This window comes from Astatotilapia calliptera, chromosome 6, assembly GCF_964374335.1.
Source record: "Astatotilapia calliptera chromosome 6, fAstCal68.1, whole genome shotgun sequence".
NCBI classification, from domain to species: Eukaryota; Metazoa; Chordata; class Actinopteri; order Cichliformes; family Cichlidae; genus Astatotilapia; species Astatotilapia calliptera.
In genome coordinates, this window is record NC_137427.1 from 29,565,149 (window position 1) to 29,583,460 (window position 18,312).

Here is an 18,312-nt window from a genome sequence, read left to right on the forward strand (position 1 = left end):
AGTCAGCTCGCAGGCGAGGGCCAGGTGTGTGTGTTTGACAGCGTGAGTGCATTGGATGGGAAGTGAGCATTTAAAGGCAAGGATTTGCAGATTTTTAGGGTGTCTATCATCTTCTTCTCGAGTTTATGGTGTTTGCAAAGTTCCAGCGTCAGATGAGAATCTAATCGCAGAGGCGGACAGGTGTGTGTGGCCGCAGGGAACCTTTCGACAGTGCCGCGAACGCTCAGGATGTCTAACTCCACCATCAGCTTCTACGCCCTGTCGCAGTCTTTCAGCTTCTCAGACATCATTGTCATTGCGACCTACTTTCTTCTCAACCTCGCTGTTGGCATCTGGGTAAGAATCGAGAGGCGTGAATGAATTTGTGCCGTTCTACTAATTCAGCTCGTTTTGGATGTTTGTGCAAATCAGTTTGTGTGTCAGTCCTCCTGCAGGGTGAGCAGAAACACACTGAGTGGATATTTCTTGGCTGGGAGGGACATGGCCTGGTGGCCGGTGAGTCCATCTGACATTAACTGTGGAAATAAAGCGTGACCTGCAATAAGTTGATTTTAGTTTTCACAGATGGTAAAAGTGATAGATGTAGGCTACACTGACTTTTTTAAACAATTGTATGGTTCTTACAGGCACTTAAAAGGGTGGATTTTTTGTGTGTGGGGGTGGGGGGATAGAAAAATGTAGAAATCAATTCTCCTTGTTTTACTAAAATTCAGCCACCCCTTACAGCTAAAACTGTAAGGCCAAGCTGGGTTCTGAACTTAAGAGAGACTTGGTAGACTTATGCTTAACGGAAACTGTTTCTCATTAAGTAAATAACAATGTGATGATAAACACTGACGTTAATGAGGCTACATGAGAAATGAAGGAAGACAAATGCTACAGTTGCAGGTTTAAAAAAAGAAAAGTTTTGAACCCTCTGAGAAGATTTTCCATCATTTTGAGCACAAGCATCAAGTCCACAAACTCTGCATGTAGGTCAGGTGTTTGCAGCAGAGTATTTCTGCAGTAAAACCTCCAGACCTTTTCTTCTGTCTTGCACAGATTGGATCGTCTCTCTTTGCCAGTTCAGAGGGCTCGGGTCTGTTCATCGGTCTGGCGGGGACGGGAGCTGCCGGAGGCATCGCTGTCACCGGCTTTGAATGGAATGTGAGAAACACAAAACCGCAGTCAGAGAAACATGCGTGCTCATCAAAACAATACGAGATGCTGTTTTGTTGTATCTGTTAATGGTGATTAAATGCATTGTGGCATGGAATGAAGCAGAACAAGCCTGCCAATCCTTCAACAACTTCTCTCTTTTGTGGTGTGCTGACTAGACAAAAGGAGGGGGGGGCATATGACATTTGCAGCTAAATAAAAATAACATCAGTTGCAATTACCTGCTTTACAACAGAAAGTTTACCTAATATGAACATGGCTGTCTAGACCACAAAAGTTTGTCATTTCAATGTCTTCCTCTCTTCAGCTGTAACAGGCAGCTTACAGCAGGGGGCAGCAGCAGCATAGCTGTCCTATGTGGACGCAGAGCATGCGTCTTAAATAAAGAGACCTGTGAGCTGACTCTGGCAGATTTCTCATTAAACCCCTCTGTTTTCTATCTGACCCCTTCTCCCCAGGCCACCTATGTGTTGCTGGCTCTAGCCTGGGTATTTGTGCCTGTCTACATCTCCTCAGGGGTTGGTCGGCACACACAAACACACACATGCACACACACTCACACAGGTACCCATCTGCTTGTTCAGGCTGGTTCTGCAGGTACATTTTGGTGCCAGGAGGCTTTTCCCCAACAAGGATTCCCCCGCCTTGTAAATTCCCCAGAAGGGTGTTACTGCACAGCACTCACACACACACACACACACACACACATCTTAGTACTCATTTTATTGTTTGTTGGCACATATTTTTAAAAAAAATAAAGTCATAAATACAGTTGTGAACGTACTAAACTTCTTCATAGTTGGTATCTTGAATCCATCCAGAGTTTTCTTAAGGAAATAGGTCACTGGACATAACTCGCATTTTTTCCTCCCCTTTGGGTTATTTATCCAGCCACATCAGGGGTGTCAAACATAAGGTACAGGGACCAGAACCGGTCGGGAAAGATGGCCCACTGGACAGCTTTGGAAAATGTTATGGCGTGCATAGATTTTGACCTGTGAGCTGTGTTCTCATAAGTTTTACAACTTTTCCTACTGATCCCACAACCTTCCACAGAAATGTCTGTTTCTGCAGTAGTTAAAAAAAGACAGTATATGCATTTTTATAATTACAGTCTGGCCAATGAACTACCAGCACCTTTTCTGTAATTTGCACATTTATCACAGTTTCACTGGTCAGACCCACTGCAGATCAAAGTGATCTGTGTGTGGTCAGTGGTATAAATAGACTTTGACCTTATTGATCTACCCGTCCTTTTTTTGTACAAGTCACTTAGGGTTTTTTCCCCCCCGCACATCTTGTGATGCAATTTCACAGAAAAGGGAAGCTCGCAGCTGAGAGCAAACATCAGTAGTGTTTACTTCCTGTCACATGCACAAATGTTTTCTCCCAGACAGCTCACACTTTCTTCTACAGACTGATATTGCATTATCACTGAAAAATAATCAAAATGGCAATATGAGACTATCAGGCCATGAAGAAAAATATATAGATTTTGTAGCTTTTGGGATAAATTGTCTCTTAAAGTATGCCTCCTCCGTGTAGCTGTGGCACGCTGAAGATGTTGAACTGTCTTGTGTCCAGATCGTGACCATGCCAGAGTATCTGGGACGTCGCTTTGGAGGAGAGAGGATCAGAACCTACCTGGCTGTCCTCTCGCTGATGTTGTCCATCTTCACAAAGATTTCAGTATGACTATGTGGCACAAACACACCTACATACAACCCCATCTGACTGTACAAGTGTCTCAGATGTGAGTTCATTTGTTTGCCAACATTGCTGACTGGCATGTTTCTCTCACCAGACTGACCTGTACTCTGGAGCCTTGTTTGTTCAGGTGTGTCTTGGGTGGAACCTGTACCTGTCTACCGTCCTCATGCTGGTGGTCACTGCGCTCTACACCATTGCAGGTAGATATGAAAGTGCATTACAATTCGCGTTTTTTTGCTCTTTTAAAGAATTTCAACAATTCTGATGAACGTTAATTCTAATATTTTATTATGCAAACAGAAATCCCAGAGACAAACATATTACATATTTTGGAACGTAAGACTCGGCACTTGTTTGTTTCTTTGCGCAAATAAAATCTCTGTTTTTCAGGTGGTCTCGCTGCTGTCATTTACACAGACACCCTCCAGACGTTTATCATGCTCGTTGGTGCAATTATCCTAACAGTTACTGGTATGTGCTGTTTCATAAACACAAAGTATTGCAGGGCCAATTTGCAGAATCAATATCAATCAATAATTGTTCAACAGCAGCAATAAATGTGCATCCACAGCTTTCAATAAGATTGGTGGCTACAGCCAGCTGGCCGAGCGGTACAGCAGAGCGATACCAAGTAAAATTATTCCCAACAGTACCTGCCACCTGCCACGGCAGGACGCCATGCACCTGTTCAGAGACGCCGTCACCGGAGACCTTCCCTGGCCCGGGATGACTCTGGGGCTCACCATACTGGCCACATGGTACTGGTGTACCGACCAGGTAAGTCTGGAAGGACGAAATTCAAATACTCAAGGTGTGAGGATCGATCTATATACTGGTATTGGTATCAGATTGATACTTTATTTGTATCTTCTGAGTACAGAATTATTGCTTTTTTTAAGAATTTTTTTTTCACCTTTTTGTGTTGACTGACATTATTCAGGCAGGTGTTTTTGTTCCTCATAGATCCCTTGTGAGTTCCACAAAGAAGCATTTGTGAAATGCCATTGTCGTGTTTGCTGAGGAATTTTACATTCTTTTTGTTGTCTTTTTAGTCTTGGCGGGGCTGTCAAACACTTGTCATGAAGTCACTTCATGCTGTTTCCCAGTTGTGCTCAAAGATCTGCATTCTGAAGCACATTTCTTTTACAAACCTCAGTGTGTTTGGCTCTATTTATCCTTTCTAGCACGCTGACTAATCTCAAGATTGAGGCACTGAAAAGCACGTCTATACTAGGATGCTGCTGTCATGCTTCACTGTTCCCGCACTTCACCATAAGAAAAGCATTAGACAGGCGCTGAGCAGTGGAGACTGCAAGTTTTGTTTCAACGCACTGCCATGACCTCCACGTTTCTGCTGAATAACTAAATTATCAAGGTCTACACACATTGGAAAGGATGTTTCTGATGACAGTTTGGTCTGCCATAGCACAGGGTCTGAATACTTATAATACTAGTTTTTTAAAGAAATCTGAGAACGTGTTTATCTGCTTTAACTGTGGGTCATGGAGGACTTTGAAACTGGACTGTTTGGAGAGCCACTCCAAGAAGCTGAATTCCATTCTGGTCAATATTAATTTGATCTCTTTATGAGCCACAACACTCCCAGTTTCTTATGCGGCACTTTGGAAACTAGACTTTGTTCCGCTAGTGTCACTGCATCCTCAAACCTCTGCAAAAAGAATAAAGGCTGGGCTCTGCCGTGTTGCCCAGATGCTGATTGCAAGCCAAACCTCAGCTCCAGGCTACAAAAATCCCTTCAGAAAGCAAGAAGCTACAATTATATTTTTCTGCAAACCAGGAAGCAAAAGCAAACATACCTAAAAATACCTCGGAGTGTTCATTCACAGTCATTTACCCTGGAATATTTCCTGATCAGCTGTCTGGGTTGTCAGGCGCTGTATGCTTGAGATAATATCTTTCATTTTTAGTAATGATATGCTTCCTTCAAATATTAAGATGTTTGTACAATACAGTGGCATTTTTAAATGAACTAATGCTTTATGTGAGCTAGTTGAAACAAAACAATGGGACAAATTTAACTGTCTTTTTATTTACAACATTACAACTTATGGTCCCATGTTTTTCACACATGTTCATACATCTGCAAAGGTAATCAGGGAAGTCTGCCAGTGATTTCAAAGCAACACCCTCTCACCATCAGCAACCAGTCCCCATGATATCAACACTAGAGCCTAGAGCCTGCATGTCACAGATACACTGCACGGTGCGTGACATGGGTTGGCTGAAGAGAATCACAGCTGACCAAACACAGTACCATATCTTAAAAAAAACCCAGATCACTCATAAATCAGTTGCAAGAGTGCATGCTATCTTGTTTTGCATGTTGTAAACACAAACACCTGATATGTTATTATCAGAGTTTATTTCCGCACAAACACGTCAGCAAACTTTCTTTTTGGTCAGTCACTCATTTGAAACCACCCAGAGATATCAGAGTAAAGCAGATCTTGTAAGCTTTGCGTCGCAGTTTCCAAACAAAAAGAGGATTAAAAACAAAACAAAAAAACAACACATCCCACAATGAAGCATTAATGTCCTCACGTTCCCTGACCGGCCCACAGATCTACCTGACAGGCTTATTATTCTGAGGTGCTTTCTTCTGCGGTGCTCCTCCTCGTGCTCTTAAGTGTTTAAAAGTGTTAATTTTTGAGAAAGAAACTCCAAGTAATCCCGTCTGGTTGGCTGGTGGCTGTGGTGACGTGTGGGCTTCCTTCTTGTAGCCGGGACTGTGTCGTCTCGGTGACCGCCCGGAGCGGGTCTCTACGCGCAGCTGGGCCGAGTCAGGCTGGAGCATTTGGCCCTGCCAGTAGCGGTAACCTCCTATCACTGGGCCAGCTGCTCGGGTGGGCCGATGATAACTTCCTGGTTTGGCGATAACTACTGTTGGTCCTCTCGCTCTTGCATCACGACCCGGAGATCTAGAGGTCTGAAACAACTAAGCAGAAAGAGCACAGAGAGGGAATTAAAACTCTAAATCCTCCATTATTCTCTAAGGAGTACCTCAGGGGTCAATTCTGGAGCCACTGCTATTCATTATCCATGTTTTTCTCTACTGTTAACAGGAAATGTTACTATTTATTATATTCATTTATATCTTATTACACCATATGTTACCTGATTATGTCTTATGGAAATATTTTTAAGCACCTTTCTGTGTGTTTAGGTTATCGTACAAAGGTCCCTATCTGCTAAGAACATGAGTCATGTGAAAGGAGCCTCCATCTTTGCCGCCTATCTAAAGATGTTGCCCTTTATCTTCATCGTCCTCCCTGGCATGATCAGTCGAGCTCTCTACCCCGGTGAGTGTACACGAGCGTGGGTGCTCAGTCGCTCATGCGCACAGACACGCAAATACCTTTTAAATTGGAGGGGAAAAATATGTCATGTAAGCATGTACCGCAAGCAGGTAGGGACTTGCTTTTGGTACCACTGATGAGACACACCTATTTTGACGTGGGTTACATAAATGTGTGCTTTTCCAGTAAGTGCTGCATACTTTTGGACAGCAATCACAATTTCTGGGAATTTCAGCAGTGATTACTCATTACGCATTAAAAACGTTTAAAAGATTAAGCATTGTGTCATCTAGGGCAGAAACTTCCCTAATGGATTAAGCTGTTTTGTCTTTTCTTTTTCTTTTTTTAATTGAATGATTACGCGACTCATCAATATAGCCTGACACTGACATCTTTGTAAAAGAAGATATTCAATATAGATTATGCAGTAAAACAGTGTGTTATTGTTTTTAAAAAGCTTAAAAATGTCACTTAAACTCTTGGCAACACTTTATAGAAACACAAATACATTTACTTACTGTTAAAAAATGAAAAGATAATAATTCATGTTTATTGTAAAGTGGTAAATTATGTTTATAAGGCTTCATTTTAAGTGGTAATAAATATTGAAAAGTGAAGCTATAAACATTATATGGATATCTGTCACAAAGCAGTTTGTATTGCTTGCTTTAAACCGTGCCTAAACAGGCGTGCGGGTTGGCAACAGAGTAAATCACAAGACCGGAGAGGAGAGAAGTGCACGTCCTGTTTCACTCACGGCTTAGTTTTGTTTTCATTGGCTGTTTGGTTTTCTTTTGGCACTAAGATCTACTTAAAAAATGAGATTTAAAAAAATAAAAGTTTGAGTCAAAATACACTCCTCTCTGAAAGACTACACCACAGGGTAACTGAGGTTTTAAACTGTGACTTCGAGAGGTTCTTCCTGAGCTTTCATATGTGACGAATGTGAAGTGAGTCCAGCAACAACACCTTGTGTGTACATCTGACAAAATGTGACTTGACACTATGAAAATGAGTAATGAACCTTCTATTACAAACTCACTAAAGCTTCATACTACTTGGTAATCATGAACAAATAGAACTTTTTTTTATATATACTGATGCATGGTTCGGGTGAAAGAGAGGGTCAGAAGGTCAGCGACTCGATCCCTGACTCCTCATGCTTGTATGCATTCTTGGGCAAGATAGTGAACCCCAAATGACCTCTAATGCATCCTTCTGTGTGTGTGTGTGTGTGTGTGTGTGTGTGTGTGTGTGTGTGTGTGTGCGTGCGCATGCATTGATAAAGTGCTGTATGGATGTGTGTGTGTGATTTCCCATTTTTTGATTATTTTAGCATCACTCGAGCAGTAATACCGAGTGCTCACCTGTCCTATGTGCCTGTGTGGGGAGAGGTGCTCCTGTCTGCGCAGCTGCTGTGATTGGCAGATGAGAGCAGCACTGTCCTCTGATTGGTTGGGCTCTCGCAAGTCCAGCATGCTCTGTGAGAAGCGGGCCATCATGTTGAAACCGTCTCCTTGGCGTTGTCCTCGGCCGGACCCTGTTGTCACTCCATTGGTTAGCTGGTTATTGGGCTCTGGCTGCGCGCAATCGTAAAACTCCTCATCCGATGCTGTGGAGTTACTCGAGGGTTCGTCATTGACCGCTCGGTCACAGTTGACCTTGGTGCTGTCTTGGCTGTCATTATCGTTGCTCCCAGAGTCCTGGTCATTGTCCTTTGACGTTAAGCGGCCACGTATCAGGGTCACCTCTTTCTGGGGTCTCTTTTTCTTAAATGAGCCTTCTAGACTCTCCAGCTGGTCCATTTTTACCAGAGTGACCTGCGCTTCACCAGGTTTCTCTGAGGAGGCAGGTTCTATGAGCAGCTGCAGGGTGCGGCGTTTAGGAACAGGAGGTGCTACAGGTTGTGTCTGTGGAGGTTCTGCAGCATTTTCTGTTGGCTGTGAATCAGCAGTAACACTAGGTGGTGAAGTGGAAGTCTGTGCAGCTGGTGTGTGTGCATCCTGTGCTGGGGGTGTGTTGGGCTGTTTAGGGGAATCAGTTTGGTCTGTGTTGGGAGCTGCGGGGGATGGGAGCTGTTTGTTAGTTGGACTCACAGGAGTCGAAGGCTTCAGGCTTGTATTTGCAGAGGGGGTGTCAGCTGATCCTGCAGCTTTTGCAGGATGTGAAGCAGGCTGCTCAGTCTGTGCTGGCTGTGAAAATGGTGAGCTGAAGCGTATAGCCTGACTAACCTCAAACCTCTCCGACCTCTGCAAGTGAACCTGATTGGCCCGCTTATCATCCCTGATGTTGATAAAGCCAATCACGTCACTTGGTGGGTCTGGCTCAGGCCAGGTGGGCAGGTACGGAATCAGGTATGCTTTCTCCAGATTGGCTAATCCTGGATGTATGGGTGGCTCTTCAATAACGCCCTTCAGCCGTGCTTTCATCATCTTTAGCCCAGTGGGATTCTGGGAGTTTGAGTTCTTGTTGCTGGAGTTCTGGTCAGATGAAGTGGGACTTATGTGGGTCCCCGTGGTGACAAGAGCGTATTTGGGGTTGATGAGCTTCCTGGCAACAGAAGCCGGCACAGGTGCAGGAGCCGCCTGAGGGAGAGGGTCAGGTACCGGCTCGTCTGTCATAGGAACCTTGTTGAGTGACACGCCTCTGGACGTGAGGTAAAGCTCCCGAAACTGGAGGTCAAAGGTCTCCACTGCCTGTCCTGTGATCACAGTGATGAGGTTACGGTCCAAACGAGACGAGGACCAGGTAAAACTGGAAAAAACACAGAAATGGAGAGAAGTCTCAGAAGGGACTTCAATGTTTTCTTTGCACATTTTTTTTCCTACCAGCTCTATTCCAGTCCTGTTTATCACATCTAAACTCCTTCTTCCAAGTCACAGCTCCCACTGAGAAAACAGAAATCTGAGATTATAATAGTTTAATCATTATAACACGCTTTTGTACTCTGATGTAATGCACCACATTTTGGTCTTTGATCACATTGCATAAGTACTCCTCCTCAAATTCCTTCTAACAGATCCAGTCTCACATTACACCGACATTTCAGTAAAGAAGCAACTATAAATGACAGTAAACGGTAAGGATAACACACCTAATTTTCAAAATTTGCTTTGGCCGCTAACAAAACCGTATTGTGACTGTTATGACATGTAACTGCTGGCTCCAAAGCAAAACAAGCAGAGCAATGGACTTTAATATACTTCCCTTACACTCCGTCAACATCTTTAGCCTGACACTGAGTCTGCATTTACTCTGTAATTTCAGCTGGGGAGGGGAATCAATTTTCCCCAACAAATCAGTCTGAATCAAACTATTTTAAGCCAACACTGATCCGCTTGTTTCTCAAAACACAATTCACTAGCCATGCCTCACAATGCATAACAACAAGCTGACAGTAAAAAAAACCCCATTCGATTCATGTCACACTTCCGGAGGAATCAGGCACCTGGATCAAGTGGATTCAGAGGTCAGGACCCTGACAGGTGAGAAACCACGATAACCATCAATAATGAAAAAAGCTGGGGTACAGTGGCTTTAAGCAGTTGTCCACATTGATGCTACGCTTTTTGTGTTATCTTAGCAAACACAGAACAGCAATCACTCTCCGTGTAGCTCTGTTTAGCTCTTCACCACAAATGGTGGTCAAAGGCTCCAGCATGTTCACCAGTTAGTTACTAGCTCTGTGTGTCTTGTATGGAATGCATGTGTATGACTGATTTATTAAGGCCATTTCCTGCAAGCAGCTGCATGCTGCAGCAGGAAGGACTGGGTAAGACTAAACCAGACCAGTAAACCTGCAGGTCAGAAAACCAAAACAGCGAGCTGAAAGGCTCTAAAGCCCTCCACAGAGGTCATGGGAAATGCACGGATGCCTGTTTATTTTTGAGTGGAAAAGGTCATGCAATTAACGGCTAATTTAAAATATGCAATTGTGCAGATTTAGAGACACAAATGAACGCTGCTCACCTGTAGGAGCCAGAGATGGCTCTGTCTCCATCTACCAGAAGAAACTTCTGGCTCAGAGATCCACGCACCTTCTGTGCCGATCGCGTAAAGAACTCCACGCCTCCACAACAGCGTACGCGCAGGTTCTGCACATGCACACATACATAAAGGGTTAGTGCTTGGTAACCAAAGCCTCTAGAGGGTTTAGTGCTGATGGATGGAAAGGTTTCAGTGAACAAAGGGCAAAATAGAGGAAACAAGAGAATGGAGAGGCAGAAGAGAATGCGTTTCCTTGTTACTCAAGAGCCGGTGCTCAGCTTTAATACCTCCATAGTCTCCCACTGGGTGCCTCTACAGGTTAGAGCATAGACTTTCTATCTACGTACGTGCATGCCTGTTTGACACACCCTGTGGTGTTTGTGTTCGGCTCTGTGATAAGGGTGTGGTTGACAGGCTGAGCGTTACCTCGTAAGTAAACGCTGTGTGTGAAATCTCACAGGGGACATTAACAACGGGAGTGATGGCGCTCACAATAACGGAAGAGATGTCAGATAAAAAAGAGACTGGCAATGCGGTAAATGCCGTGAGGAAGGAATAAGGAGAAGCGAAAGGAAAACATGTTACAGAAAGTAAAAAGTCTGTGTGGTTTTATTGCCTGCAGCATAGACAGGAATTTAACTGCCGTCGTTCTGGCCTCCAGTCCAAAAAAAATCCCCCGTGAAACTCTTAAGTATTTTCTGTTACTGCCTAGACCAGTTCAACTCAACTTAAGAGAGCCAGAGAATAACAAAGAAAACCAAGCTATTGCAAACTAGCTGCAGCATGCACCTCACAAATACCCGCAGGCACAAACCTGGCAACCTACATCAATCATGGGCCGCCCAAAAATGTTCCTTTGTATAGTGACAATATAATTTCAAAAAGGTGTCTTTAATAACAGATGTTTTTTCCAATCCTCCCCCTCCCCATTACTGTATACTTATTGGGCGTACCCTTCTTTATAACTAGCCCAGCAAAACATCATCCATGCGTACATGCATGTGACTGGCAATACAAACCTTTAGGTGTCCACGGTGCATATCAGCTCTGCCACACATGGAAAGAAAGCAGGGCACCGCAGCCATGTCGATGATTATGTACACAGGAATCTTGCGTTTGTAGGCCGCATCCATCAGGTCTCGAAAGATATCCACATCTGTAAACACATCCATCACCACAGCTATCACCTAAAAAAAAACAAAAAAAAAAACAGCACACATACACATAGAGGAAAACCACAAATGTTAGTTTTAGTGCTTCCTGGTCTCTGAGGGTGGGTTCTATTTCAGCTGCTTTTATCAGCGATATTCAATCCCCAAAGGAAGCTGGGAACACAAGAAATTTGAGCATAATATTCCTGTAGTTTAGAGCCTGTTAGGAACAGAGGCTGTTTTTTGGCAGAGAGGTGATAAAATGTGGGTGGACAGTATGTGCTGCGCAACACTGCAACAGTAGAGACAGGCGGCTCTCTTTATGTGATCCAGCTTAAAGATTACGTTTAAAGCAGCAGCATTAGGTAGACTTTGGAAAATGATGATAAGTCTTGAAATTTTTCATGTTTTTTGTATTACGTTTATTGTGAAAATACATGTGCATTGAAAACCAGCCTTTCTCTTTGACACTAAGTCTGATTCATTTAAGCCTCAATGTTTCTTTTGTCGCTCAGGTGCAAAGCTGGACTACTGCATGAACATGTACCAGCATTTATGGATGTGACAGGAAGACTGCTGGCATGTGACAAATTCAGTGATGTCAGGGCATTTCCCCCCCCCCCACTTTTTTCTGTTCTCGTGTCAAGACAGGACTTGTTTTATTTAAACTATAATGAAGGGAAGCGGGTTTCTGAGACGGGTCTGTGGCAAATTATGAAATGAAGACAGAAAGGTGAACTGAACTTGGAACATGTCCAAAAAAGTCAGGCGAACATAATGTGCTGTGCTCTGCATCATAGGTGGCAACAGACAAATATTAATAACAAGATAAAACGATCATGCAAACAGCAACAGCCAACAAATAAATAGATTGATAGAAGAGTTATTGTCATTAACAATTAATCTTAATTGCCAAAGTGTTTTTCAGATGAGGCACAACAGTAATTTCCTGTCAGACCACTAACTGATTACTCGCCTAATCATTTTAACGCCAAGCAAAATCATTTTTATTAAGTGCACAAAGTGATTTTTCTTCTTTGCTTTAATGTGATGGTGAAGCATTGTTTTGAAACTTGCGGGTTTGTGGCAGTGAACTTCTTTATACATTCACTGACTGGAGAAATATTGAAAACAATTATTCACTGTGGTGCATTCACTGACAGCACAGAAAATGCACTCCAGTTTTTGATGAGTTGTTAATGCGGTTTCCTGTTGCTGCGTTGACTCAGTGCTGTGGTGCGTTTCAGGTCTCTGTATTATGCTGCTCGCCATGAATTTGTACTCAGCTAAGATGTGTTTTGTCCCCCACATTTTGGCTACATGAATGGAGGAGTCAAATAAAAACACCTTGCGATAAAAATCCAAGCATCAAATCGCGAATATTAACATAATTCAACATAAAGAGGTGAAAAAACAATAAGCTAACTGGTTAATTCTCGTCACTGTGAAGCGTTTCTGTTTTGGTGGAGAACCTCTAAACTCCATCTTCTTCTCTGCCTACCTTCTGGGCTGACGCAATGCTCTTCCGCACCACTTCCTTGATGTGCGTGTGCCCCTCGGTTGGAGGCTGTGTGTGCACGGTCACGCGCGTGACCCCTCGGTATGAGATGGCCTCGGGCCAGCCTAGGTCCAGCTCTGCCACGGAGCCCTCAGACCGGTCCGGCCAGTACTCGAGAGACACCTCATCGTCTCCGGTCTCTTCCCAGGGCCCCGGAGTTGTGTTTCCTGGCCCTGGCGTCCCGGGTTTCTGGAGATGCTCGTAGCCGGGCCTGTATGCTTCCGCCGTGTGTACAATCCGCTCCAACTCCGGTTCCGAGAGGAACTCCCGGACGCCATGCTTGCTGATGTATTCCGTGAACGCGTCGCGGCCCTCGACGATGAGTGCCTCGAGGGCCAGCCGTTGGTCCTCGCTGTAGAAAAACTCCGGTTTGCTCTCGCTCACGCGCCAGTTGACGTGGTGATCGTCTAGACACTGGACCTGAGATAGCGCCATGACCCCCAGTAAACCCGCCGGTCAGTAAATAGTTAAACACTGAAACCACTCTGACCCACTTTCCACTCGTCCGTCCGGGGGTTCAAACATGGAAGAAGTGCGATCTGTCATTACGGTCCATTTCGGGTCCGCGTGACCGGGGACAAACCAGACCAGTGGCAGATATTTTCATCTGAGGCAAATAAACCGCTATCAGTTCCTCAACCCGGGCAGGCTCCAGCTCAGCCCTGCTCTCGGGTTACAGATATCTCTCTCTCTCAGGTGTGGTTGGAACAAAGCCCCCCTCCTCCACGCCCAGCGCCACGCCTTACACCTGACAGGAGCCGGAAAACTGCGGAAAGCTGCGGCCTGGCTCGGCTGCTTCTCCAGCCTCGGGGCCCGGCAGACACGGAGAGAGACGAGCAGCTGTCTGGGTGGATGAGTGTGTGTCTGCCAGTGAGTCAGTCTAAAGCGGAACAGGCAGTCGACACAAAGAAAGAAGTCATTAGTCCTTCGGTAAAACTTTTAAACTGTGTGTGACTCAGTCTGACTGAGGCGCTGACGACTCACTTTTCCACTTTTTCTTTTTTTTTTGTTGTGTCGGAGCGCGAGCCTGAAGCCAGAGGTGTACAGATGTTCAAAGAAAGGAAACTTCCCGGAAAGAACACAAAGCAGTCTTCGCTAACGTGGCGGTACCGAGCCTCTTTACTTTAAAGTGTCGCTGCAGTCACACGAAGTTCGTCCAGGTCCAGCAGACTGTGTGGCGGAGCCGCCGCCGAGTGTCTGACCCTGGAATCCGGCAACGGAAGCTCGGTGTCCGGGGGCAGAGAGGCGGAGTGTCCGGTAGTTGGTTAGGAAAGAGAGGCATTAAACTCCACCCTCCTGCCAGCACACAGGGGGAAATCTTGTTCTTCACCCCAAATTAGAACCCTTACGAAAGCCCGTGGAGCTAACCCAAGAGGCTATAACAAGTTATACAATATATGATTTTATTATTTGTGTGTATATATATATATATATATATATATATATATATATATAAAACGTGACTACTCTGTTTAAGCTTATACTTTCACTATTCATTCATTTAAATGAACCTAAAAGTTAATAGTTATTCTACTGTTATATCAGTGCAGGCTTTTTCCCCGGTTTCCTGTGATTGCTGCTTATCCACGGGTCTCTGAAAGGTAACGCTGAAAAACAATAGCTTTATCAGGGTTAATATATAACATTAGCCAGATAGAGAATCAAATAGGTCACCCTTTTTGCGCTTTTTAACATGTAGCAGACTTGTGAAAATGAAATGTGTCTCAGGTCTCCTGGATGTTTCAGCTGAGCTGTGGGTGGTGATTTGGGAAAAATTATTGAGTAGCTTTGATGAAAGACTCCAGTCTTACTGGAGCCAATGAAGCTGGAGCGTGTGTAGCTATGTAGTGTGTGATTATGCATATACATGTTAAAGTTTGTGGCTTTAATATATTCCTTTCCTCATTCTCGTCTCACAAGGCTACACAACAAGTATCCAACATTTGGTCATGATGCCTCTGAGCCAACTCAGCTGTTTGTGCAAACACTTTTCCCACAGATAGTGTTTCCTAGTTCCTAGCTGCACAATGGATGGTAACTCGAAAAGGATTTTATTTTTTTTTACTGAACAGGCAATACATTTGAACCCATCTAGCTCAGACTGACCCTTTGAAGTACCTGGAAAGAGTCATTCCAGGAAAACTCAATCAATGCCGTCCACCTGACCCAGAATCAGTTGTTTGTTAGATTTCTTTTAACAATAACAAATTGTCCATATTTAATAAAGCCATGCCAAGTGTAACCTTCTGTTTAACTTTATAAGTATAAATACAGGAGCTAGACACATGAAACTTTCACGGCTGAAAACTACGTTTAAATTCTGTTTTAAAAAATCGATTTTACATTGACCTCAAATGCCACAGTCTGAAGCCATGATCTAATTTTTCTATAAACAGGTTTGAGCGTGAACATCATGGGACGCAGTTTTAATAGAGAAACTCCACCAGTTTAACATCAGTGACATAAGTTGACAGAAACCTTATTTGTGCATGGATGTTGTATCTTTTTTCTGATAGTTCACTGGAGAAAACTTTTAAAAAGTCCAAGGGTCATATCAACACATGGAACAAAGTATTGGTTTTATCTACAGTTTGACCCCAGCCACATCTTCTACTCATGATTTCTACTAAATAACTTTGTCATTTATTAAGTTAAATTGGTTTATGGCTATGAAATGAAGAAACAACATTCACATGCTCCATGTACAGGAGCTTGGACACATTACACTGATCAAACGGCTTTAGACCCAGATTTTGACAGTGCCCTGGATCACAGAGGGTCTCAGGATCAGTGCATGCTATGAGAATGAGACAGCTGGATGGGCAATGCATCAACCACAAGGGTCACAGCGATTAGATGTGTCCGCTCTAAACTTCGGTAAGGTGAGTAAAGGGACATGCCATCTTATGTCACAAAGAAATTTGTCATCAGCTAAACAGGTAACGAAGCAGCAAATTGCAAAGCAAACCAGTGGTGTTCAGGGTGGTTAAAGAGGTAGAGCAGTGGATACTAGCTGGCTACTCCAGTGTGACTGTGAATGAGGGTTGTAGGTAGTTGGAACAGACACATTTGAATGCTTTCACATGGAACAACCCTGAATCTGCCCTTTAGTACCTTTCGTGGGACTTAAAGGGAACAAACTTGAATTCTGGATGAGAGGAAAAGTCACCTTCCACTCATGCACACAACTTTTGACTATGCCTCCATGTTTCAGACTCTGTAGGCTGTGTGGATCCAGAGGAGTGTGTGCGAGTGTGTGGAGCTGAGGTTGGATGCTCCAACATTGCTTTCCCCAAACTGGTCATTGAACTCATGCCAAGCGGTGAGAATGTGTTTTTTTTCCCAAGCAGCCACACAACACTTTTCAGGTGTTTTCACCTGCATCTGAGTGTCTGCGTATGCATTTTTGCAGGCCTGCGGGGACTTATGATAGCTGTGATGATGGCCGCTCTGATGTCTTCGCTGACGTCCATCTTCAACAGCAGCTCCACGCTCTTTACCATGGACATCTGGAAGAAGCACCGGCCACGAGCCTCTGAGAGAGAGCTGCTGCTGGTTGGCAGGTGTGGCACTCATGTGTGAATGAGCTGGAGGTTGATTCATAAAGAAAAGAGACGCGCTGACACAGTTTGCCTTTGCCCCAGGATTGTGACCGTGATTTTGGTGGTGGTGAGCGTGGTCTGGATCCCCATCCTCCAGTCAGCCAACAGCGGGCAGCTGTACGTTTACATCCAGTCGGTGACAAGCTACCTCGCTCCACCCGTCACTGCTGTTTTCACTCTGGCCATCTTCTGGAAGAGGACCAATGAGCAGGTAGCACACTGACAATCAATATAATAAAGTTACAGCTGCAACTCGAAATTACTATTTTGTCTTTCATTCATGATTTTTCTGTGACATGATGAAAATAGCAAAAATCACAGCGGTTCAATTACATCATGATGTAGTTTAAAAAAGCTATTTTATTCCAAACACACTTACAACACAGAAAGAAAAGACATCTGTAAGTTGTTGTTACACACTGAAGGAAGCTTAACCCTCCATCCCGGATACCTGCCCTCAGAACATTCTGGACTTTTGAGGTTTTCCCCTGTTTGCTCTGTTTGTCCTTTCACTTACACCGTAACGGCTGCATAGTTTTATTAGCCTCAAATGGGATCAAGCTGTGTGCAGCTCTCTCACACACACACATGCGCACAGAGTGCTTGGTGTGGTGTCCCTTGTGTGTGAGCTCAAAGCTGTGTGTATCAGTAATTCACTTCATGAAGTGTATTGTTTATTGCTTCCTCTAGAGGAGCCGGAGTTCTCACTTTAAACAATAAAAGTCATTGGTGATCTTTGATAACAGACTGTGAGCGACAGAGGCCTGCTGTGACTGTCACAATTAAAACCTGCAGAATGAAGTGCAGAGGAGATGAGAAGGAAAGCCATACTGGGTTAAATCTGATATCATACGTGTTCAAGCGTCGATCGCCAGCAAGTAAAGACCAGTCCTCTGGATATTCACGATCCCTGTTTTAATAGAGCACGTCCTGGGTGTGTCTGCTCTCGCTGCTGGCACGTTGTCCACAGACTGAAAGAAAGAGCATTTTCTCAGGTTTTTCTAATGAACAGGATTTCCCTTCCCTCTTACTGTGAATACTACTTCCCCTCCAGCTCAGTTAAGCTGCACAGAATCTACTTTAGAGGATTTTTATTATTTTGTGTTTGCAGTGAAATCGCCTGGGGTTACAACATGAGCTGGCAATCACCAAGCAAACACACATTTGGTGATTTGCAGGTCAAAGGACATCTCTGTTACGTAAAAGAAAATCTTATCCACGTCGGCTCACTTCGTTGGCCAAGGCTCAAATATCTCAATAGCTTCTTTAAGTTTTCCTCTGGCATCATAATCAGGCAAAACATGGATTAGAAGAGCACTTTAGGTTAGTCGCCAGCATTGATTTAGGCTCTTCAGTTTTGTTTGCTACTAACATTACACTACAGTGATAATAAATACTGTTGGCCATCAGTGCTACCCCTCAAACTAATAGCAGGTGCGCCAATTTGAAAATCCTAGGTGAAAATCCTTCTTGAAATATCCCATACGTCACCTTGTTCTCAAGTTATTGCATACACGAACTTGTGTGTCCACACCACCCGCCTGCCCACCCAACACTCCCAGTAGGGTGATGACCATTCCAGATTGGCCTTTTTTTAGCCAAAGGGTAAAAATGTGGCAGAAAAAGTTTGTTAAATGACCTCAGTCTCTGAAACATTTAATCCCAAAAGTGAGCCTATTAATAAACTGTAGAGATAAAAGTACTTGGCCACCTGAAGGAGCTGCTCAGACATGGAAACCCATGCCATGAAGCATGAATCCTTAGACCAAACCAGTGTTTGTAAAGGCAGACTGCCTTTACAAACACTGTGGCAATGGGACTCAAAACAC

The 18,312-nt window shown here is 44.1% G+C and overlaps 3 protein-coding genes across 4 annotated transcripts in view; 1 reads left to right on the forward strand and 2 right to left on the reverse strand.

Annotated features, from left to right (window-relative positions):
• slc5a10 (solute carrier family 5 member 10) overlaps nucleotides 1-18,312 on the forward strand; it is a 21,012-nt gene continuing 2,700 nt past the window's right edge. The window contains exons 1-12 of the mRNA XM_026171538.2: nucleotides 1-336; nucleotides 424-495; nucleotides 1,042-1,146; nucleotides 1,617-1,676; nucleotides 2,743-2,847; nucleotides 2,963-3,068; nucleotides 3,259-3,339; nucleotides 3,440-3,645; nucleotides 6,053-6,188; nucleotides 16,096-16,203; nucleotides 16,294-16,444; nucleotides 16,526-16,694. Coding sequence (XP_026027323.1) covers nucleotides 229-336; nucleotides 424-495; nucleotides 1,042-1,146; nucleotides 1,617-1,676; nucleotides 2,743-2,847; nucleotides 2,963-3,068; nucleotides 3,259-3,339; nucleotides 3,440-3,645; nucleotides 6,053-6,188; nucleotides 16,096-16,203; nucleotides 16,294-16,444; nucleotides 16,526-16,694 — 1,407 coding nt within the window. The 5' untranslated portion in view covers nucleotides 1-228. The remainder of the gene's footprint in view (nucleotides 337-423; nucleotides 496-1,041; nucleotides 1,147-1,616; nucleotides 1,677-2,742; nucleotides 2,848-2,962; nucleotides 3,069-3,258; nucleotides 3,340-3,439; nucleotides 3,646-6,052; nucleotides 6,189-16,095; nucleotides 16,204-16,293; nucleotides 16,445-16,525; nucleotides 16,695-18,312) is intronic.
• fam83gb (family with sequence similarity 83 member Gb) lies at nucleotides 4,899-14,124 on the reverse strand. 2 transcript variants are annotated; one of them, XM_026171535.2, is made up of 6 exons: nucleotides 13,866-14,124; nucleotides 12,825-13,761; nucleotides 11,192-11,359; nucleotides 10,155-10,279; nucleotides 7,553-8,939; nucleotides 4,899-5,824 (listed from the first exon to the last, which is right to left on the reverse strand). In XM_026171535.2, the coding sequence occupies exons 2-6, from the start codon at nucleotides 13,314-13,316 to the stop codon at nucleotides 5,453-5,455; spliced, it is 2,544 nt and encodes an 847-aa protein (XP_026027320.1). In that variant the 5' UTR covers nucleotides 13,317-13,761; nucleotides 13,866-14,124; the 3' UTR covers nucleotides 4,899-5,452. The 2 variants fall into 2 exon arrangements, with proteins under 2 accessions (XP_026027320.1, XP_026027319.1); XM_026171534.2 differs by having other exon boundaries at nucleotides 12,825-14,124.
• LOC113024435 (GRB2-related adapter protein-like) overlaps nucleotides 16,824-18,312 on the reverse strand; it is a 12,692-nt gene continuing 11,203 nt past the window's right edge. The window contains exon 6 of the mRNA XM_026171537.2: nucleotides 16,824-17,454. The gene's annotated coding sequence lies outside the window, so the exon portion shown is untranslated. The remainder of the gene's footprint in view (nucleotides 17,455-18,312) is intronic.